This window comes from Coffea arabica, chromosome 6c (assembly GCF_036785885.1).
Source record: "Coffea arabica cultivar ET-39 chromosome 6c, Coffea Arabica ET-39 HiFi, whole genome shotgun sequence".
Lineage (NCBI taxonomy): Eukaryota > Viridiplantae > Streptophyta > Magnoliopsida > Gentianales > Rubiaceae > Coffea > Coffea arabica.
In genome coordinates, this window is record NC_092320.1 from 8,706,999 (window position 1) to 8,730,246 (window position 23,248).

At 36.2% G+C, this 23,248-nt stretch overlaps 3 protein-coding genes and 1 long non-coding RNA gene across 6 annotated transcripts; all 4 read right to left on the reverse strand.

Annotated features, from left to right (window-relative positions):
- Nucleotides 1–2,837: 2,837 nt before the first annotated feature.
- Nucleotides 2,838–6,217, reverse strand: LOC113692281 (polyadenylate-binding protein 2). Of its 3 annotated transcripts, XM_072052657.1 has the most exons (5): nt 5,841–6,217; nt 4,623–4,741; nt 4,146–4,490; nt 3,707–3,742; nt 3,388–3,613 (listed from the first exon to the last, which is right to left on the reverse strand). In XM_072052657.1, exons 1-5 carry the CDS (start codon nt 6,022–6,024, stop codon nt 3,548–3,550), a joined length of 750 nt encoding a protein of 249 aa, XP_071908758.1. In that variant the 5' UTR covers nt 6,025–6,217; the 3' UTR covers nt 3,388–3,547. The 3 variants fall into 3 exon arrangements, with proteins under 3 accessions (XP_027066473.1, XP_071908758.1, XP_071908759.1); XM_027210672.2 differs by lacking the exon at nt 3,707–3,742 and having other exon boundaries at nt 2,838–3,414; nt 5,841–6,214; XM_072052658.1 differs by lacking the exon at nt 3,707–3,742.
- Nucleotides 6,218–6,930: 713 nt separating this feature from the next.
- On the reverse strand, nt 6,931–11,110 carry LOC140008416 (uncharacterized). The gene is made up of 2 exons (XR_011815798.1): nt 9,284–11,110; nt 6,931–7,234 (listed from the first exon to the last, which is right to left on the reverse strand). It is a non-coding gene; the product is annotated as an uncharacterized lncRNA (long non-coding RNA).
- Nucleotides 11,111–11,209: 99 nt separating this feature from the next.
- Nucleotides 11,210–11,572, reverse strand: LOC140008610 (uncharacterized). The gene has a single exon (XM_072053433.1). It carries the CDS (start codon nt 11,570–11,572, stop codon nt 11,210–11,212), a length of 363 nt encoding a protein of 120 aa, XP_071909534.1.
- Nucleotides 11,573–20,447: 8,875 nt separating this feature from the next.
- On the reverse strand, nt 20,448–23,003 carry LOC140008417 (heavy metal-associated isoprenylated plant protein 35-like). Its single transcript, XM_072052659.1, has 3 exons — nt 22,474–23,003; nt 21,859–21,934; nt 20,448–20,854 (listed from the first exon to the last, which is right to left on the reverse strand). Exons 1-3 carry the CDS (start codon nt 22,684–22,686, stop codon nt 20,724–20,726), a joined length of 420 nt encoding a protein of 139 aa, XP_071908760.1. The 5' UTR covers nt 22,687–23,003; the 3' UTR covers nt 20,448–20,723.
- Nucleotides 23,004–23,248: the final 245 nt, after the last annotated feature.

Genomic DNA, 23,248 nt, shown 5'->3' on the forward strand with positions numbered 1-23,248 from the left:
ATGATTTGGTCTTTTTTCCTTGAGAGATTGTTTATAAAAATGAGATCCAACAATAAAATGAAAATCACTTGCACATATAATCTATTGTATAATTTAAATTAAATTCAGTTCACGTATAAAACGGTCCTAAAATAATTAACACACTGTGATGCAATGTTATTTTAATAACAAATATTTTTTACTGAAAGTCTCAAATATCCATGCCATACATATAAGGGATATTTTACCATATTTGTTTCCAATTGAGTGCACAAATTTCGTTGCCGAAAATTAAAGACATGAAAACTTGCATAAATATCAAATTTATTAAATCAAATAATAAGAGAGTTACAATCTCTAAAAATTCTTTTTTTCTTTTGATAATTACAATCGCTAAAAATTATTGAATCAAAGAAATTAATCCCCTAATTCTTCTCTTCAAAAGCACTCATAATTAAAGCATAATAAAATCAAGTTTTTTTTAACCTTTTAATGTAGTAGTTATGCTTACTAAAAAAATTAGTAAACCATTCCTACAATGCATTGCTTCTCCTAAAAGTACTAATATTTTGTAAATAAGTTGAAATAATTTTGTAAAAGATTTTATGCATTTTCACTAATAGGGTTAATCACATTTTATCCCTTTAAAGAATACCCCAGTTCTCGGTTTACCCCCTAACCTTTAATTTTACTCACTTAACCCCTTTTAAGATAAAATTGCTCTTGCATTATTTTAACTTTTCATTTACCTTGTTTTTCTTTCTTTTATTTCTTTTTCTCTTTCTATTTTATTTAATTATTCCTCTTTCGCACAAAAAATTTCACCTTAATTATTGAAATTAAAAAACATGAATTATAGAGATCTATCTTTTCCTTAAATGATTAAAAAAATATTCAAATCATTTTCCTAAAATACAATTTTTTTAGCCTTTCAATTATTTTAATTTTCGATTTTTCTCTTTCCTTTCTAGTTTTTTATTTTATTCTCAAGAAAATATCATAAGATGAAATTGTTTTCCTTTTTTTTATTTCTTTTTCTCTTTCTTCTCTCTTTCATCTTTCTCAATAGAAATTCCATTTCAACGAAAATTTTTGTTTTGAACTTGTAATTGCATATTTTTGGGTGAAGGTTTAAAAGGCATCAAAACTAATTTTGATTTTTTGTATGATGCAACGTGTCAAATATATAGTGGTGGGCCACATGAGCCAAGCAAGCAAACCTTTTAACCAGTTGAGACAGGGGTATGTTACCGGCAAAAAAAATTGTTGTGGGACCTCTTGAAATTAATAATGTATTCAGTAAGACCTTCTCTTGGTGCCAAAGAAATGCAATGACGCGAAATATTTCCAAATTGCCCGCGTGCCAATGGTCAGGAGGGATATTTGTAATCAAAACTTGGGCGTTATTTGATAGTTTTCGGATGCCTAAAAGGCGTGGTCTATCATTTTGGCAAATGGCGTGCTTTAATTTTGTCAAAACCACACGCTTTTAAGTTATTTATGATTAATTGATGTAGGTGAGATTATATTAGCAACTTTAATCAACTATGTTCGACTTAGTTGACCATGAACAATCATATAAATAGTCCTTGTTAACAGTTGTATAAATAGGCATAAGTAGTTATAACGTTGGAATCCACTATCTGATTAATGACTATTATGAGTTATTATATTCTTAGTCCAAAAACAAATTGAGAGATAAAAATGATCCATATCTACCACCATCTTATGAGCTAGCATCAAGGAATCGATAATTAGATTAGACCCTTAATTAGTTATAATCGTCGGAATTGACAATCCAATTTAATTGTTATAATGAGTTGTTATCATCTTAGCCCATGGAGGAATTGGGAAATTCATAACAAGATGATCCATTTCTACAACCGTCTACTTATGAGTTAGCACCAAGGAATCTATAATCAAATTAGAGACTTAATTAGTTATAATCATCGGAATCGACTATCTGATTAATCGCTATAATCAGCTATTATTGTCATAGTGTTACAATGCATTAAGAAATGCATAACGAAATGATCCATATCTATTACCGTTTTGTTATGAGCTAGCAACAAAGAATCGACTATCGGATTGAACGCATAATTACGTGGTATTTGGTAAAAGGATTTTGGTATAGAGAATTGGAATAAACCTCATAATCATTGTTTAAATTACTGCTATTGGAATTGAAAATTTGAAATTATATCTAAAAATGCAATGGCATTTCCCAATTCCCTTGTAACTTGGAAGGTTTAGATAAAAGCTAAGCTTGATTCCCTTTTAAAAACGGAGCTCGTCCCACTACTCGTTAAAAAAATTAATATATAATAAATATAAATGTAATTATATTTATAATTATTATATACACATACAATATATTATATAAATATATATTATAAGTTTATTAATATTAAATAATAATATATTTATATTATTTAATTAAATTCATAATGAGAGGAATTATCATCTTAGGAGGTTCAATCTTTATTGCCTTATTTTCTTTCACCTTAGGAGTTTTAATCTTTATTATCTTATTTCGTTTACATGTATATTAGATCTGGAAGCCGTTTCATTGAATGTGAATTAGTAACGGTACTACTTTTCATTACATGTGTACCGTGTACTTAGATGTATCAAAATGGATTATTTGGACAGATTTGGGTTAGATAAAATGAATAATGGATATAAGTGAGTCAACCCATTATATCCATTTAAAATTGTCCCAAAATCATCCACCCAAGTTCAAATTAAACCCCCATCATTGTGTGCACCGGCACCATACAACCAAACCTGCAACTCTACGAGCCCCCAATCCATGGGAACACAGTTCCACGGCTTTGTGCCAGAAAATGCGGCTTAGCTTCACTAAAAGTTATAAAGTACTTATATATTATTTTAAATAGCATCTAATATAACAGGATCCATCCATAAAACTTGGACTGCAAACGAGCCCAGCCGAGTCGAGTTTTGAGCTAATCGAGTCGAGTCTCGACTAAATTTTACCAAACTCGAGCTCGACGAGCCGGCAAATTTCGAGCTCGAGTTCGACTCGAATCAAGTCGAGCCGAGCTCGAGCTCGATTAATATCGAGCTCGACTTGAGCCGCTCGCGAACGGCTCGATTCGTTTGCAACCCTACATAAAACCAACATGCGATATTAAAATCCTAGAACATAACAGAACAATGCATGTCCTACTATAAACAACTGAGAAAGCTCCAATTACAGTGTTTCTTAGTGCAATAATCCACACCATTCCCTCGCTCAGAAAGCCATTAGGAAAACATGCTATCAGTCAAGGGTAACGATGCCAACCGATCAGCAACATGGCTTGAAAGCTCTTCAATCAAAACATTCCCCATGGGCGGCAATGCATCTGTCCCACAATCAGTAAACGCACCAGCAGCATCCACTTTCGCAATCTGCTGCAGCAATTTTCCCTGCACCATATGAATTTGATTCCCTTGCTCAAACACAAGATTTTGAATGTTTTTAAAAAATTATCTATAATTTTGCCCACTAATTCCTGCTTCACCCTCCTTGTCATTCTCAAGCTAGAGGAACACACAGTACTTATTTTGAACCCTCCAACTCAACTCTTCTTCTAATTTCTTTAAAGTGGTTTCTTCCATGTTCCATCTAATGACCAAGAATATGCAGAAGATGCTACTCAACATTTGGCAAGAATTGAGTAAAAGGACATGCATGTATCTTGTCATACAGAAGCTCTACCTTTTTCACCTTTTCTCTCTTACTACATGAGGCTGCCTGATGATGAAAGGGTGGTTAAGTAACAGCAACAACTTCGACTTTTACAGACCAAGAAATAATTAGCAAAATTCACTGTCAACGGAGTATTCTCCTCCATTCTTTTAGACTTTTCTGTTAGTGTGATTCTTTCCGATGATTTTGCATTGCAATGAATTGCAAAAAAAGAAATCATTGACTCGACAAAGTATATGTTGAACCTTTAACTTCTACAAGAATATTTCCAAGAGAAATTTGGATTTGTGTTCCAAACAATTTAAGGTAAAAAAAGAAATTAGAATAAAGAGAGACATTCACCAGACTTTCAGAATACAGCACTTACTATTGCAAGGAAAAGAAAATGAATCCATACACGATCACATAGATGCGTGATTTTCAGTCAACAAAGAGACAGGATACAGACCTTGCTTGCACCCGTGTTTATCTGTTGAGCAAGCACATTCCGAACAGCACAAACCACGTCAGCTGCATCTTGTGAATAACCATCACAGGGTTTTGCACTGTCCAGCCCAAAAATTTTCTTCTCAGGGTCTAGATAATAAGGGTCCACACGCAGGCTCACTCCAAGCGCTTCATACCCATTCATCTCCTCAATAGCTGCTCGACAAGGTTCATCACTGTCAAATTGAACAAAGCCATAGTCGGCTGATTGACCATCAGGACGTCTTGGGATATTGATATACCAAATCTTTCCGTATTTGAAAAATAGGAATTCCAAAAGTTCAATGTCAGCCCAGTCTGGCAAGTTCTGCAAAAAGGTGAGGATTAAGAAAGAAAAAAAAAAGAAGGGCAAAGCAATTCCAAGAAATAGTTAGAAAAACTCACAAAGGCTACAAAGTTTTGAAAAAGTAAAAGAAATAAAAAAAGGAAAGTACAGTACCCTCACAAACAACGTGTCAGGAACCAGCCCAGTCATTTTAGTACATGGATGACAATCCATCATTTGGATAGGCCTTCCGTGGAGGGTAGCAGAGGCCAGCTTGTTCATTGCCAAATCAGCTGTTATCATTATGGTAAAAAAGTAGGGAAAAAATAATTACACATAGTACTTTGAAGGATTGGAATAAAACTAAATACTATGACAAAAACATGCTTTGCTATTGCAAGCAATCTCTTATGCTTTTGAAGAGAATTGCAAAATGAAACATAATATAAAAGCAAAGCACGGATCTGAACTGCAAATAGGAAAACAATATTCAAGGAAAAAAGCCATGGTCAACAAGCTGCATATGGAATAAATATCTTTTTAGAGCTGTTCTTTCATACCTTAAATCATCCTTATGTTAAAATGGAAGAAAACAAGGAAAGTGGGAATGCACAAGCTCCGAAGGGGATTTAGAAGGCGAGGATTGAACTCTCGTTCCAATGGACCAGGCGATATTCAATAAAACAGAAGCCACATTGAACCCACCCCGCACACAATAATTGGTTCCCACACGTCAAAATAATGTTGTAACAGTTATCATGGATGATATATTTTGGTTAAATGAAAAATGCTCCTTGTACGTTAACCATTGATCACCTTGATCAAGGATCTCTCCGACAAGGGGAAAAAAAACTTAAATTGCCATGTGATCCCATTCTAAGGAGGCACCACTGAAAGAAGAAACTTAAATATTTCATCACTCTTAGATACTGAGTCAAAAGACAGACACTTGCATGACAACAAATTCCTGGCACGTACTAAATCAAGGAAGGTCCCAACTACAGCTCGCCTATATGCAAGAATAATCGGGACTCATTTCCAATTTCTGACTTCAAAAAGAGAAACAGGTATTCGCTCTTCAACAAAAGTCCTAGTACGATAATTCATTCCTCAAAAATCCTAATCTATTTCCACAAACGACAGACATGGATCAACAGTTGGCAATCACTCGTTCATGACACAATTGGTCTGCTTTAAAAACGCCAAAGATGGGGAAAAAGGGTTAAACAGAAGTTTATCTAAATAGATTTGCAACAAGAGACATGAACAATCAGAAATTCCTCAAAGGCCAACCTTATAATGAATTTTGCAACTACAGATATGAATCACACGAAGCAGCTATAAAGCAAAGGAAAAAAATTTCATCAACAGCAGGATGTCAACAAAACTGACCATGTTCTTTCTTCGCAAAGGAAACCAGGGCATAGCGGCCAATTATGGAGTCACAGAAAATCTCAGTCCTAATCGCGACACACACGCGGAAGAGGCGATGAACATCCGCTCCCGTCACGGTATCGGCCAAAGTCCAAACATAAAGCGCCGGCAGCCCAAAACCAGACGATCGAAGACCAGTCATCTTCTGCTGCACTCGATCTCCTCCCCGATATCTACTCGGTTGGTTTGTGTACTCGTTTTGAACCAATTCCTAATTCTCTCGTTTCTATTCTTCTACAGGATTCCTTTCTATGTTAGTACGCTGTTTTGGGGTTCGACTTATAGAGTTATAGGAAAATCGCATACCGACGGAGAGGGACGGGAATTGGGCTTCAAAATCATATAAAATCTAGGACAATGCTTTAGTAATTATAGTTTTGGTAACGAAATCGTTTTTACCTAATATAACAGGCTGTTGTATTTTTAGCCATCATTTGATTTTTTGTTGGATCTATCCACCTAAAAATATGGAAGTAAGTTTCTCATGTAAAATAGTATGTTAAACTTAATAGATTAGTAACTTTTATACCTCAAAAGATAAATTGAAATAAATATTAAACTTAATTTTTAAATAAATAGATTATTACTTTATATCCCAAACTTACTTTTTGAATAATAAGGCCCCATTTAAAACTTGAATTTTTTGAAAATTTATCTAAAACTTTACTGCAATGCACTGTAGAAATTTTTACAAAAACATTTAAGATGAAAAACTTTTTTTCCTTTTCTTTTTTTTCTTTTTCTTTCTTTCCTTTTTCTTTTGGGCAAAAAACTTCGGCGGCCATTAAACTATTGTCGAGATCATGTTTTGGCCATCAAACTATTTTTTGTTAATAATTGACCACTAAACAACTTAATCAGTAGACCTGTGGCCATTTCGTCAGTAATGGCTCTTAATTTCTGAAATTAGCATGACACGTGGCAAAGCACATGGCAAATTTGTCCAACAAATTCAGTAGTATTTCCAGCTTCTTTGCACATTTGCTTGGATGACGATTTCTTTTCACGCTTGGATAATGGAATTAAGAAATCTAGCAGATCTCAAGACTCTCAACGAACAATATTCGAAGTTCCATTTTTTGGAGATCGTGCCAGGCAAAACGCCTGTGCTTAATGCAAATACATAGCCAGTATCAGTTGAAATTTACTGGAGCTATTAGTAGGTGTGTGTGTTCTTCACACTAGTCGGGGAGGAGAAAGGAGAAGGGGAAAAGGTAGACAGCCTTGGACTACTTGGTGCTGGGTCCGGCATCCCCTTCCCCGGCTTCTCTGTCAAATCTTCCCAAGCCGTATGTATCTTCCACACCACTTGTAACTCTCTTTCTGCGCTCTGCAATCATTTCCAGATATGCCTGCAAAGAAAATTGTAAGATTTTTTAAGTCTTTGCTGTATATCAACTTCTTCATTGCTGAAAGGGCAAAACTAGATCAATGTCAGGCTCGGGCTTGGGCTCTTGGATGGTTAATTTGCCAGTGTTGTTGTGCTTATGATGCTGCCGCGTCCCGCACCAAACTGTGTCCAGTATAATGCGGCGGAATGAGGCTGACCAAATCTTAAACTGAACGCCCTCCGCCAGGAGTCGAACGGTCCAGCACCATGGATCCGCGGTTGTTCCCGTGCACCTTCCCCATTAATTACTAGCAGTATCCGCTATCTTTACTTGAGAATTGAAATTAATTTGATTTCACCAGAGATGGATGTTGGAATTAGAAATTTGACAGAGTGTTTTTGGTCAAGATCCATATTAAGATCCAAAATTATGACAGTAAATTGTTGGACAAATTTGCCCTGTGCTTTGCCACGTGTCATGCTAATTTCAGAAATTAAGAGCCATTACCGACGAAATGGCCACAGGTTTACTGATTAAGTTGTTTAGTGGTCAATTATTGACAAAAAATAGTTCGATGGCCAAAACATGATCTTGACAATAGTTTAATGGCCGCTGAGGTTTTTTGCCCTTTTCTTTTCTATCCTCTCTTCTTCTTCTTTTCTTCCTTCCCCCTCCCCCGTCACTTGTGCTCTGACATTGAAGAACCAACAGATGGTCCAAATTTGCTTTAAGTTTTCCTTTTTCTTTTTCTTTTTCTTTCTTCCTTTTTATTTTCTTTCCTCTTTTCTTCTTCTTCCTTCCCCCTTCCCCTTCCCTTCCCCGCCACCTCTGCCTCTAGCTTTGAAGAACCAGCAGCCATGGTGAAGCCAATTTTTTTTCTTTTTCCTCCTCTCTTCTCTCTCTCCCTCTCCCCCTCTACTCCCTTTCACCCTCCCCCTCTCCCTCCCGAAGCCAGAGAACCGGCAGCCATGGTTTTAGAAAAGAAGAAAGTTTCCAGTAAAGTTTCTCGCTTCCCCCTTCGCCTCTCCCTCCCCATAATTTATGTCTTCCACTAAATTCTCAGGGTGAAGCGGGAACAAGTTGAGTTGCACGTGACCGCCGGCGGGCATGTCGCTAGATTGATCTTAGACTTTCTCGTCACAGGACAACTGAAGACGGAGACTAAGATACGTGGGCTTTCTAGTCTTTCTCCGGGTTTTTCTACGAGATTTCCTGGTTATTTTCTTGATTATGGAAGCTGATGAAGTGGTCTTAGTTCTAGCAGTGGCAGTAATAGTACGAGTCTGCCTCCGGTTCCACCACCAAAAGAGGGGTTGCAGATCGGTCAAAGTGGGAGGGGGAGGGGGAGAAAGGAAAAAAAAATGCCGAAAGCAGCGCTGGAGATGGTGGCCGGCGATGAAAATGTGGTGGATCGGGGTGGGGGAGAAAGAAAAAGAATGGATGATATATTTTGGTTAAATGAAAAATGCTCCTTGTACGTTAACCATTGATCAACTTGATCAAGGATCTCTCTGACAAGGGAAAAAAAACTTAAATTGCCATGTGATCCCATTCTAAGGAGGCACCACTGAAAGAAGAAACTTAAATATTTCATCACTCTTAGATACTGAGTCAAAAGACAGACACTTGCATGACAATAAATTCCTGGCACGTACTAAATCAAGGAAGATCCCAACTACAGCTCGCCTATATGCAAGAATAATCGGGAATCTTTTCCAATTTCTGATTTCAAAAAGAGAAACAGGTATTCGCTCTTCAACTAAAGTCCTAGTACGATAATCCATTCCTCAAAAATCATAATCTATTTCCACAAACGACAGACATGGTTCAACAGTTGGCAATCACTCGTTCATGACACAATTGGTCTGCTTTAAAAACGCCAAAAAAAGGGGGGAAAGGGTTAAACAGAAGTTTATCTAAATAGATTTGCAACAAGAGACATGAACAATTAGAAATTCCTCAAAGGCCAACCTTATAATGAATTTTGCAACTACAGATATGAATCACACGAAGCAGCTATAAAGCAAAGGAAAACAATTTCATCAACAGCTGGATGTCAACAAAACTGACCATGTTCTTTCTTCGCAAAGGAAACCAGGGCATAGCGGCCAATTATGGAGTCACAGAGAATCTCAGTCCTAATCGCGACACACACGCGGAAGAGGCGATGAACATCCGCTCCCGTCACGGTATCGGCCAAAGTCCAAACATAAAGCATCGGCAGCCCAGAACCAGCCGATCGAAGACTACTCATCTTCTGCTGCACTCGATCTCCTCCCCGATATCTACTCGGTTGGTTTGTGTACTCGTTTTGAACCAATTCCTAATTCTCTCGTTTCTATTCTTCTACAGGATTCCTTTTCTATGTTAGTACGCTGTTTTGGGGTTCGACTTGAGTTATAGGAAAAACGGGAATTGGGCTTCAAAATCATATAAAATGTTCAGCGAATGTTAAAGTCTCATGGCATACGGCCTTTTAATCTTCCACCTACAGTGGCTAAGAGTTAACAAGGGTCCCCCCAGGCCCAAAAAAATGGCCTTTTAATCTTGTACCAGCAGTTGCTGAGCATTAAGAAGGGTCCCCGAGGCCCGTAAAATCAATCCCAGTGATGCATAAAGTACAATCTTAATTGTTTTGATGATCCGTAGGGACCTTCACGCATGCAGGACACGAGCCTCTCGGGTTTTCAACAATAATTAAACAAACAAATCTTCCAATATATAAAGGGGTTAGTCAGGACTTAAGAATTGGGGTCTTTTTCCTACCAGAAAAAAATTTAAGAATTGGAACCACGTTATCTCATACAGTAAAAATGAATGTTAAAAAAAATTCATGTGATCAAAAGAAGTCTCTTTCGAAGAAAAGCACTAATATTTGTCACATTAAAGAAAGCACTAATATTTGTCAAAAGTAGTTGATCTAAAGCATTTTTCACATCTTTATACTCCAACAAACGCAGCTTAAGAGAACTTGTCGGTAACTTGGATGTTCTCTTAACTCTCGAGAAGTGCGTCGTCAGCCATGCATTTTTTTCCCTTGACTACGATGAGAGTGTTTGGATAGAAAATTATTTAAAATTATAATTGTAGTATATTTTGTGATGTGATACACATAAATAAAAAGATAATTAAAAAAAATATGTTAGATATTGTACTTGTGATATAAGCAAATAATTTTTCCTTGCTCCGAGGACAGGTGCATGTGAGAGCTAAGAGAAGGAAAAAAAGTGGAGTGATGTGTGTGTAGTGGAAGTGGCGTGAGTGAGCCAAGAGGCATGCTGGAAGTTTTTTTTATTTTTTTTGGGAAAGAGGAGGGTCGAGAGAGGGAATTGAGAGGGGAAAATTGGAGTCTTGTTTTTTTTGTGTGGCTTGAGAGAAAAAGAAGAAGACCAGCGAGAGCCTCGAGTGGTTTTCTTTTTGTTGCGTCTGTCTTCTCTAAAAGAAGAAGCCAGGCCGAGAGATGGTTGGGAGTGAAGAGTGCTTTTTTTTTTTCTGTGTCTTTGTGCCTTGGTCCTCTTGGACAATAAGAGACCGAGAGATTGTCCAAAAGAGTCAGTGGAATTTGGTTGCCAAAAAATGATTATCTTCACCAAATGACAAGAAGGATCCATGAGATAATATGATGGATTTTTTACCGGAATGAGAAGAAAGATCAACGAGGATGGAGTGTAAAAATGGGTTAATAGTAGTTTTGGTGAAACAAAAATGATTACAGAAAATTTTTTCCGTAAATAAGCACATAGTATTAAACAAATAAAGTAGCTGATCACAGACTAAAGAAACTAAAACCAAACCAGAATCAATTATTCAAGCAGACATGAATTCTTGCAAGCCAGAATGCACACATATGAGTACAATCAAGACACTAAATTTTCAAAATCGATGCATTTTTCTTTTCAATACCTTGTTAAGAAGAAGAACGCTTGCCTTCACATTCAAGACTTTCATCGAAATCCTTAGATGGAAAACTTTTGGTGATGTAGCCAACCTCAAAGGTCAAATCCTGACCGTTGGATCTGATTCCAGTAATCCCCACCACCTAAAAGCCCTAACACCAATTCCATCAAGCCCAGCAATACGATTCGCTACAATTTTACCATTGACTTTTTTAGAGTGGGTAGCCAAGTAGTTGTCCAGAGGCAGCGTGATGCGACACGTGTCGTCTAGCTTCAGCACGAAGTCTCCCGAAGTACGGTTGAGATCGTAGGCTTGGAGGTTGGCAGGGAGTAAGCCAGCGGGGAAGCCATACTCAAGTAGCTCCGCGTGTGCTGCGGTTAAAGTGGGGTTTGGAGAGGAAACGGCGACGTTGCGGAGGATGCAGGCGGTAATGGTGAAGATCAAGAGAGGTTTCGCGGCCATGGCTATGGGCGGTGTGTGCCAATTCTCACTCCTGTAAAAAGTTGTTTGCTACCTCTGGATAGGGATGGCAATGGGGGCGGGGGGCTCTCGGGGCGGGGGGTGGGGCGGGGGCGGGGGGGAATTTTTTCCCCCCGCTTAGAAACGGGGCGGGGGAGTATACCCCCGCCCCATCCCCTGCCCCGCCCCCCGCAAAACAAAAAAAAATATAAAAAAATATATAATTATATATAACATGTAAGTTAATTAGTTATAAACTTATGATAATGATATTATTAGTTAGATATATTATATAATGTATATTAGTTTATGTAATATAATTGATATTATCAATTATATGAATAATTCTACATGTTTACTAATAGAATTTATTAATTAGTTATACTAAATTTACTAATATATTTATACTAAATTTTTAATTACACTTAATAGAATAACACTTTTTTCTCAAAAAAAAGTACAAACACAATAATGAATTAGTGATTTCATTTGTACTAAAAGTGAAAACTTGACTATTTTAGTTATATTTATTTTATCATATTGGATTGTATTCAAATAACTTCTGTTTGATTGTTTTTATGAGTTTCAATTGTAAAATTACAATAAATAATAATTTGGTGATGTGTTGATATTTTAGTACTTGATTATTTATTAAAATTTAATTATAATAAAATTATATAATAAAATTGTATTAACCCCGCGGGTGCTCCCGCGGAGGAAACGGGGCAGGGGCGGGGCAGGGCGGGGGGAGCAGGAGGCGGGGGACGGGGGGAACTAATAGGCAACGGGGCGGGGGACGGGGGAGGGGACCCCCGCCCCAACCGCGCCCCGTTGCCATCCCTACCTCTGGACTGTCAACAGGATGATGAGGAATTAATGAATGAATATCCTAGCCTGACGGTTAGGTTCTGTTTGGTTTGGGTTAGGAAGAAAAACTATTTTTTTCTTTCTTTTACCAGGGCAGAAAAAAGGTCAAATTTGCTATTGCCAATCTTTTAATTGGTAGGGATCAATAGCTAAGAACTGAAACTTGTGAGTATGAAAATCGATTAAAAAACCCTGATTTGATCCGTGGAAAAATAGAGCTTTTATTTTTCTTTTTCTTTTTTTAAAGGTCATTGATATATTATGCAATAGTATTTAGAAATTAGAATAAGATACAAAATTGGGGTAAAAAAAAAGTGAACCATGATTACAATTCAATGTTTCCGTGCATATTAATATGCAATATCTATGTGCATATACATAAATCATAATTCTAGTTATATATAACATGTATTCAACAAGGAGAAATGTTTGATAGCACTTATATGTTAATTTGATTCAGCAATTAGTCACTGAGTAAAAAGCCTATGAAGACCCAAATGTCCATAGTTAGTATTTGGCAATAAATGGGAAAATCTGATGGATGTTAAAGGGTAACAATCAATATCAAATAAAAATCCAATATTGTAGAAACATGTATGAAATCTGATGGTTAATTCAATAAGGTTATATTGAGAAATCTATAATTCATTTGGGATGACAAGCTAAGTTTATTACTCCATATGTTCTCAAACAGCAACCGATCTTCACTTATAAGATGCTATAGGCATATTATTTTTTCATGCAATGTTTTTCTTCATCCATTATTCATCTCATTACTCCACACCCTTTTGACCAACTTATAGAAAATGAAAAAAAATCCAAAAAATGAAAATTGTTATTTAGACATAAATATAGGTGTTTTGCTAATTCTATATTAATACCATATTAAGTATTCTACTAAGTTCTTTTTTATTTTTCGATGAGCTTATTTGTTTTTTTATAGGTGAGTTTATTTGTCATAAAAAACGTAATGTTCTTACGAAATTATCAAAGCCAGGATACAGGCGATGAGCTATAGTTCATTTTCATTTTTTAAGCCATCTCATAATGTAAAAATTAACGTGTAAAAAAAAATTCATGTGACCAAAAGAAGTCCCTTTAGAAGTAACAAAGCACTAACAAACATTTGCCAAAAGCGGTTGATCTAAGGATCTGTTTGGTTGGAAGTAAAATGTTTTCCTTGGAAAAATATTTTTCATGGAAGTAATTTTCCATGAAAATCATTTCTCTTTCATCATTTTCAGGTGTTTGGTTAGCTTATTGAAAATATTTTCTTACTTCATTTTTCTGGTATTTGTTTAACTTTTGAAATATTTTCACTTTTATCTCTATCTTTACTTTCTACACATTATAACTACATATTTCTTCCCATGCAAAATAAGAAAATTTATCTCATTGTTTTACTTTAAAAAATCTTGGAGAAATGTATATATGAATAAAAAATATCTCCTTAAACAATAAACAAATTGCTGGCCATTTAGTGTCAAATATCAATCACATGTAATGGTTATTGTGACATATATCTTGCACTCTCACTGCTGAAAGTTTCTCTAGAAAAGAATGTACCTATTATACATAATTAATTACTAGCATAGGACGAGTAGGATGAGGTTTTTTTTTATTTTGAATATACTAGGGGGAGGGTTGGGTTGGGTTGAGTTGGGTGGTACGGGAGAGGGAGTGTAAAGAAGAGGTCTTGGATTCGAGTCCTCCTGTTTACACTAAAAAAAAAAAAAGAACATACTACAAGATATTTTCAGTAAGTTTGGAACATACCACAGGCGGGATGCATGCATTTCGGAAAACAACTTCAGTAAGTTTGGAAGGGAAGTTGTTTTCCATAAGATGAGTGAAAATATTTTACATAGAAAAATGTTTTCAATAACTTTTGTGCAACCAAACACGGGAAATTAGGAAAATATTTTCCTGAAAAACATTTTCACCCGAAACAAACGGACCCTAAAGGGCTATATTTTTCACATCTTTCCACTCCAACAAACGCTGCCTTAGAGAACTCGTCGGTAATTTTGGATGCTCCCTCCGGAAGTGCGTCGGCCATGCATTTTTTTCCTGTGATTACGATGTCGTCTAAGGGATGTGTCGCGTGGAGTTGTACTGACATGAAAGTGATGATTTGACTGCAACGTGGGAAGGTGCTGAAATATCTACAATCGTTACGAATAGATTTGTGAAAGTTGGAGTTCTGAACAACGGGAGTTCATGATTTACTGTTACTCGTAGGATCCGTCCCATTACCGCGAGTGATGAACGGTCGAGATATCTTGATATACAGTGACTGGAAAATGACGTATTTCAGCGAAAAATTTTGAAAGCGTGCTATTACACGCAAAGATGTCCGCGCCTTTCTGAACATTAATTTGATGATAATGGTTCTAGGAATACTGGAACAGATGACTGTGGGAAGACGGATTGAGAGCTTAATTAATATGGCCCAATATAAAGTCTCGGCCAAGGTTGAAGATGTTTTCTTTTGATAAACCTTACTTTTCCAAGGCCATATCGAGGCTTCAAATGGAGCAAATAGATAGGAGAACAAGGAAATCAAGAGAAAAGTAGCAAATCCTAATGGTTAAACAAACTTTCGAGTTCAATCTTGTAGAAGGGCATGAAGAATCGGGTCAAACCATCAATAAAGCACGCCTTTACCTGTTATCCTAAAGCTTGGGAATACTTGGTGTTTCTCTTGTGATTGAATTTGCATCTGTAGTTGTTGATTAGACTGATCTCAGAGGGAGAAACATACAGTCATACTAGTCAAGTAGCTGGAAGCATGGAATACAGAAGATCTCTCGTTACAGTTGCTCGTGGAGGTAGCTTGGTGCATCAATCGATATCCCGGAAACCCAGATTGTAGCATCGTACATGGAGAAAGTCTATTGATTAATCTGTGTCATGATGTCTTATGGATCTCTATTGGATGTAATTATGCAAGATATTTGCCACGTATAATATTTATAGAGGTAGATGTACATTAATTCGTTGATCCTATCAAATTTCAATGTTACATGGCGTGAGGTCCATATAGTCGTCTTGTCCGTTTGTACCCCATGGCTCATAGTACTTAGGGGGCGTTTGGTTCATGAACCGGAATTGTAATTGGAATTGGTATCATATACAAATAATTAGTATGGGTATGGCCCTATGTCACCATTCCAATATATATTGCTTGGTAAACACTTTCTAGGCTTAGGTATCAGAATAAAATATTTATTTTTTCTTTCTTCCTCGCTGCACATGCCGCCAGAGCAGAAGAAAAGAACCAGAGCCAATCTTCATCTTCTTCTTTGGTCAAACACTATAAAAACTAGAGCCAACCACAGAAGAAAAAAAACAAGACTAAATGAACATGAATGGCCTTCCCCGTCTGGTTCTCAAAAAGTCCGAAATCGAAAAAACAAGCTGAGTAGGAGAAGAAAAGAGAAGCAACAATGGCGGCAATCACGAAGAAGAAGATGATGAGGAAACTTCCCCTTTTTTCTTGCGATTTCTTCCCCTTTTTTCTTACGATTTCCAAGCAATCTTCCATTTTTTTCTCGCGATTTCTTCCTTTTTTTGGGTCAATTTTTCTCAGACTTTGGAATTCTATGAATATCTAAGTATGCATTTCTTTTCCCTGAAAATTTGGATTGTTTTGTGCTGGAAATTTGGAGTGTTGGTGGGGGGTGAGTGAAGTTTTTTTGGGAGGGGGGAGGTGGCAAGAGTATTGGTGGAAGTGGGTAAGGGAGATGGTGGTTGGGGATGGTGTTGAAAGGAGAAGGGGTGGTATTCTGGTGGTTGTGTGTTTTTTATATTTTATTTATGAGTCAAATTTGGTAATCAACCAAAACCTCCCAATATGGTTGGGAATGGAGAGTCACAAAGTTTTTAGATTTCATTCCAATTTTTCAATACCTATAGCTATTTAACAAGCAACAAATATGGTGGTGATTCCAATTCTTCATTCCCAAACTCTTATACCAAGCAGCCCCTAGAGTCTTTGAAATAGCATTGTTGAAAAGAATGACAGGTTTCCTTGCATTGGGCTAGCAGGCGTGAGGTTTCCTTGCATTTGTCTTTGGAATAAAACTAAAAGTTAGAAACCCCCAAAATGTTCAAAGCTAGAAATTTTTGTGGGATAATTTCAAAAATCTCCCTTGAGGTTTCTGATTGTTTCACTTAATATAAGAGTAAATTTTATATATATTGTCAATATATACACTATCACGATTGGATGGATTATACATGAGCAAATTTTAAATTTTAAGTTCAAAATTTTGCTTATGTGTCACATATCTGACATGTATCCATATAATTAATGCTCCTTATATTCTATAAATGAATACTTGTTAAGTAGCACTTAACCAAGCAAATCCCTATTGTTTGATGATTTTGATTTGTTACATAAAATACAATTATTCTTCTAGCTAAATTATGCATTTTTCGAAGATTTGAATAGAGGGCAAAGTCGTCATTTGGTCTTGTCGGCTAGAGAATCATAATACACCTTTCACTACTATCTTGGTTGCTTTTGCATTTGCAACCCAGAAACCACCGACACAAACAAGGGCGTCAGTGCCATGCAGGAGTTGAAGAACTTAGATGCAATATAGAGGCACAATTGACTCACATTCCCTTTGAAGGATCACTGTTATGTTATAGAACCTGTTACATATTATAGTAGGATTTTCTTTCCTCATTTCTTTGTAAAAGGAGAAGAAGAGGGTGTCACAGTGAGTCTCAGGATCCATGGAAAGAGAGTCTCATAAGTTAAAATAGGTTAGATATTCTTCTAATATGCTTCACTTCACATCTCTATATATTTTTTTAAATTCCATACTGAAAATCATTATATATTTTATATGGTCTTACTCCTCCCAAGTACTTGGACTCCACTGGAGTGCTTCCAATTGAAGAATAAAACTGTTGGTGTAATTGATACTCAAGCACACAAAAGTGTAGAAATACAAATTTCACTTAGAAAATGGGAATGAAAATGATGATCATGAGGCATATTTGACACTATTCTTAAGGTGTCATTTACCCCTACTACATATGATATTTGCTATAGGGTTATAACAAATTACTTCTAACATACAACAAGATTTTTGGGAAACCTAATAGCAAATGTCAAGTTTGCTCTACAAAGAGATGATCAAGGTTCTAGTTTTTTAATGTGATAAAGACTTGTCATTTTATAGTGAAAGGACAATCCAAGGGTCACAAGTTATTTAGCCACTATTTCACATATTATGGGCATTCATGAACATTAAAGATACCATTAAACCCCTTCAATGGATAAAAAATGTCAAAAATATTTCAGAAACTCTTGATTTCCAACAAGTCTCTTAAGTTTCCAAATTTGATACTTCATTTGGATTAATTGTTCTTGGAAGTGTTTTGAAAAATTTTACTATAGTAGAGTTTTTAGAGTATATTTTGGAATATTTAAGAATAGTAGAGTTTTTAGAATATATTTTGGGATATTTTTAAAACATAAAAAAAATTTTAGACTATTTTTTAGAGTTCTTTTTAGAGTACTTTTTTAAAAAAATTATAATATTTGAAAAACTATAGTATTTATATCTCTCACGTACGTCTTTGTGAGAGATATACGTGCATTATTCATCAAACTCTCTAATTTAAAAAGGTTATCGTCTTGTGCAAGATCTTGGCTCTACTTTAGGTGGAATCGTACTTTCTTAGTGGTGTAAGAACATGACAAAGTTTTTGGATCTTAGCCTTTTCTTCTTCCATCTGTTTGCATCAATTTTACTATATTGCTATTTATTTCATTATTCGATTTTTTTATTGACTATATATGTTTTATCTGTTTGCATCCTAGTCCAAATTTCCCTTTATTTTTTCCATTACTAAGATGTTTTATTTGACTAAATTGAGTATAACTATTTCAGGTGTTCGGATTTTTTTTTTGGTGCTACTATTACTATTATGGTTGTATGTCTTTGCCAACACTATCGCACACTTTCCTGCGACTTTCTAGTGCATCAGTTTTTTAGAATTTACAGTACATGAAATTGCTTGAATCGGTTTTCCTGTATTATATAGAAAAGTAAAATGAAGCTTTTCCAGTTTGGGATTGGGAGAGAGATTTTAAGCACCATCGTCATAAAATGCCGATAATTAGTCCAACATATCCTTGCAATAGTGTTATCTCCTGAGTAACTCCAAATACATTTAGATTTTTGTACAAGAAATTGAGACGGGGACATGATAAATGTAAGGTAATATGTTTACATATTACATATTAAGGTGATATGTAAATGAGATGGGGAATGTTTACATATTACATATTAAGGTAATATGTTTACATATTACACTTTCCTGCGACTTTCTAGTGCATCAGTTTTTTAGAATTTACAGTACATGGAATTGGCTTGAACCGATTTTCTTGTATTATATAGAAAAGTAAAATGAAGCATTTCCAGTTTGGGATTGGGAGAGAGATTTTAAGCACCATCGTCATAAAATGCCGATAATTAGTCCAGCATATCCTTGCAATAGTGTTATATCCTGAGTAACTCCAAATACATTTAGATTTTTGTACAAGAAATTGAGACGGGGACATGATAAATGTAAGGTAATATGTTTACATAATAATAAATATATTATTTGTGAGTCCACTTGACATATTTGCTTGTTTTGTTTGTATGTGTAAAATTTTTGTTTGTATATGTGTAAAATTAGTAGCACATTCGAGTGGAAAATGCTAGTTGGGAGGATTTATTTAAATTCGTATCAATGCTTGAATTGTGCAGAAGTTCATAAAAATCAAGTTTCTTATGCTTGCTCCTATTGCTGATGACACCTGTTGATGAACAATTGCGTTTGTTGTCGCGTAATATTGAAGAGCGCTTGAAGTCATGCAAAGGATAGGGCAAGGTCTTGACTATGGAATGATAATGTTTAGGAACCCACCGCAAACAATCAAAGATCTCTTAGGTCAGGACGTGTGCGGAGTGACTTTCCCTCGATTGATCAATATGTAGTGAGCCAATGGCTCTCCTTAGCACCGAAAAAAAAAAAGTCATGCAAAGGAATATATCTATCTAACCTAAAGCATTTAATTGATGCGATAAGCTGTGCTACATTGCTGATTTATGTTGCTACGAAAAAATGTTTTAGAAAAATAGATGGTAGTCCACAATGTTTGAGAAAACATATTTTGAGGAATATACCTCAAAGTTGCGGACATCTGGGGGACATACATGAGCCACACAATAATCTGAGCCCATATAGTTATCTAATTTGAGCCCACACAATAATCTGAGTCCATAAAGGGTTATCGGATTAGAATGCCAAAATATTTTATCCTTTTACTTTCTCTTCCTAGCCATTGGTTGGTAGTGACTTTTCGTTCTTTTGGTTTTCTGGAGCTAAGTAAATCAAGATTGCGAGTCTTTCATGGATTAATCAATTAATATCATAGATTACTACAAGTAATGAATGGTCGAGATACCTTGATATGCAAAGACCGGAGAATGAAGTATTTAAGTGGAAAATTTTGAAAGTGTGCTATTTCACTCGAAACAACTGCACGCCATTCCGAACATTAATTTGATGAAGGCGGTTGTGCTTGAGTACGCCTATGTAAGGAATCCTGGGATAGAGGATTGCGGGAAGACAGATTGAGAACTAAATATGGCAAGATACAGCCTTGGCCAAGGTTGAAGAAGTTTCGCTTCTCTTTTGATAATTCTTACTCTTCCAAAGCCATATCAGGGCTTCAAACGGATCAAAAAAATAGGAGAAAAAGGAAACCAAGAGAAGTAACAAGTCCTAATAGTTAAAGAAACTTCCTAGTTCAATCTCGTAGAAGGGCATGAAGATTCGGGTCAAACCATCAATAAAGCACGCCTTCACCTCTTATCCTGGAGTTTGGGAAGAAGTCTTGATGTTTCATGAATTTGCACCTGTAGTTGTTGACTTGACTAACCTCGGAGGAAGAAAAATACAGTCATACTAAAGCAGCTGGAAAGGTCTCTCATTACAGTTGCTCAGGGAAGTAACTTGGCGCATCAATCGATTTCTCGAATACCACCGTACATGGAGAAAATCTATTGATTAATTTATGTCATGATGTCCAATGGATCTCTATTGGATATAATTTGACATGTACAATATTTATAGATGTGAATGTATATTAATACATTTCAATGTTACACGTCACGAGGTCTATATAGTCGTCTTGTCCACTTGTTCCCCGTGGCTTATAGCCTCAGTCTTTGAAATAGCATTGAAAAGAAATGGCAGGTTTCTTTGCATTTGGCTAGCAGGCAGGAGTGGCCCATAACTCGGCGTTTTTCACTTTAGATACACTCTCTAACACTTCGAAAGGAGCAATGTCTCCAATCACCACCACCATCTTGGTTTCCAGGTCTACTTCATAAGATGTCACTCCTGTTTCCAGCCACAAAGAGTTAGAAAGAGCATAATCACGTTTTGATAAAACAGTCTGCTCCTTCCTTTTTTTTATTTTTTGGAAAAAAATTACTTGAACGATTTTATTTAAAATATTGTGAATCTGTTATCTGGAGGTGGCTGGACTCTCTGAGAGGTTGCTAAGGATCTAGATCAATTTGCATTTCTGGTGCCGTCGATAACCCGTAATAGACGGCTCAAACTCTAACTGCAAGATTCTGGACATTAAGATTTTAGCTTAGTACGCCTCTCGTTCAAATGTGAGGGATCAATGCAATCTCAAAATTTTGTTTCATTTTAGAATGGATTAATCTTTTATACACTAATAATGTATATGTACTCACCATTAGATGAGATATGAGAATTAATTTAAATATGAATTTGAAATTATAATTTTATATATATATATATATCAAGTATCTAACGGTGGTGATAAAGTGTACACTTTCAATGTGTGTAAGTTTAACACTTTTAGAATTTGGACTTTCAATAAGCATTCGACTTCGTGCCTGAAATCCGGATGGTAGGAAAGGTAACTTCATATTGCCTTTGTACAAAGCGGTGAGGCCTAAACAGACTTATGCCAAATAGTACGGGACAATACATTAGAGATGGGATGAGTTCTCACAACTTTTCCACACCAAGAATTTCAACGGTTTAGAATTCATCATTCATCTAAGATCATTCGATATACATTGTTTGGATGAGTCCTAGATGAATCACAACAGGTCATTTTATTTTTTGGTTGGTGTTTTGCGAGGTGTCATTGAATTTTAACAATCAATTTTCTCATACTAACGTAGCATGAGAAAATTGCTACCATTTTCTGTGTATTGGCCGGCAAGGTTCTTTCCCTCACATTTATTTAGTGGAACTGGAAAAGATTGATTTAGCAGAAGATTTAGTTCTCACTTGCTAGTCTATTCAACTGGGAAAGTCATTGTTAAGTATGATGGAGGATGGAGACATGATTTAGTAATTACCTTCCATCTTGGAGATATGCTTCTTGACTTTCCTTGCGCATCCATTGCAGTGCATCGACACTTTTAGCACAACCGTCTGGATCAATACAGCGACAGAAAATTTAACAAGCTGGGAGTCATTTGGCATGTCGAATGGAAGAAGAAAACTGAACGGGATAATCAGCACAGGCATAATACTCCAAAACTTTAACCTTCTGTTAAGTTGATCAAAGGTTCGAACTCATGGAATATCAGGTAGTGTTATGATTATTATTTGTTACGCAGAAGATAAGCAAATCCAGTTATTAAATCCTTCATAGTTGGTACTTAAGTTCCAAAACTTCGGCATGAATGCAGCTGCAGACAGGCGATGATTTGAGGCGGTCACAAAATCTCCTGGTTCCAGAAAGTGAATGATTAAACTAAAGAAGCACCGCATAGCAAACGTGGTGACTAGAGTTTTTGCATTACATGTATGCTACAGGACAAAATGCAACAAAAAATGAGATGCAACCCCGTAGATTTTTCAGTTTAACAGACTGGAATCTGGCAATTTTAAGGGGATGCGATTTTTAACCAATTGGTACATTTACTGCTGACTGCTGCTGTATCAAGCATTAATGAGGAAGTGTTTACCTGGGGCTTCAATTGAAGAGCCAGGGTCGGGGGTGCAGAAATAACATCCTTGATTTTCACCAACTGGCCAGTTTCGGGTGTTGTAATCAGTGGCTTGCTTTCTAGCTCACGCTCATCTTCTGAGGCATAGTTATTGATGCAGAGACAAGAGCCTGATCGAGAAGAAGAAAGACAAAAACGATCCAAAACTCTGCCAAAACTCAGCTTCCCCATTCAACCTTGTCCCAGCCACTCACTCAAAGCAAATTCTTTGGTCTAAAGACTAATAAGAAAATGGTCTAGTCATAGAAGTAGCCAGTACTTGCCCATGCGTTCCCAACTGCTGGTGGTGCTATAGTACTAGTAGCATTATTTAAAAACAAGAAAGTATTAAATGATGACAAGGTAAAGGTCAATTTTCATGGGAATGACAAAAAGCTTATCAGAAACCAATGAAAGGGGGTGTGGAAGGGAAGAGTTTTCATGACTCTCGGGACCCCCTCACTTTTCTTGGTAGATTAACTGAAAGTGAAAGTGGGTGAGACCCAATGGAAAGACTTCACCAATTGTGATCAGCCCCAACTAGATTTTGTCATGTGATTGGGCACAAAAGATCGTAGCACCAAATTAATTCTTCAACATCTTCATGTGAGGTGGTTAGCTAACTTAGCTCGAGTGTTACGTACAAGTGAAGTGACCATTTGCTTCATGTGACTAAATCCAACGAAACTGATTCAATCGCTTCAAAAGAAGTTTAATCACGAAGCATAATCTTACACCAAAGGTTTCGAGAAAG

Bases quoted from the DNA above. Each gene is read 5' to 3' on its own strand.
- LOC113692281 (XM_027210672.2), bottom strand. From the start codon at position 6,024: ATGACTGGTCTTCGATCGTCTGGTTTTGGGCTGCCGGCGCTTTATGTT. The intron at 4,491-4,622 runs GTACTGTACTTT...ACCTTTTTGCAG, and splicing joins CTGACACGTTGTTTGTGAGG to AACTTGCCAGACTGGGCTGA. The intron at 3,415-4,145 runs GTCTGTATCCTG...CATATGGTGCAG, and splicing joins TAAACACGGGTGCAAGCAAG to GGAAAATTGCTGCAGCAGAT.
- LOC140008417 (XM_072052659.1), bottom strand. From the start codon at position 22,686: ATGGGGAAGCTGAGTTTTGGCAGAGTTTTGGATCGTTTTTGTCTTTCT. The intron at 21,935-22,473 runs GTAAACACTTCC...GTATTGATCCAG, and splicing joins CTCTTCAATTGAAGCCCCAG to ACGGTTGTGCTAAAAGTGTC. The intron at 20,855-21,858 runs GTAATTACTAAA...GGCTGGAAACAG, and splicing joins GCATATCTCCAAGATGGAAG to GAGTGACATCTTATGAAGTA.
- LOC140008610 (XM_072053433.1), bottom strand. From the start codon at position 11,572: ATGGCCGCGAAACCTCTCTTGATCTTCACCATTACCGCCTGCATCCTC.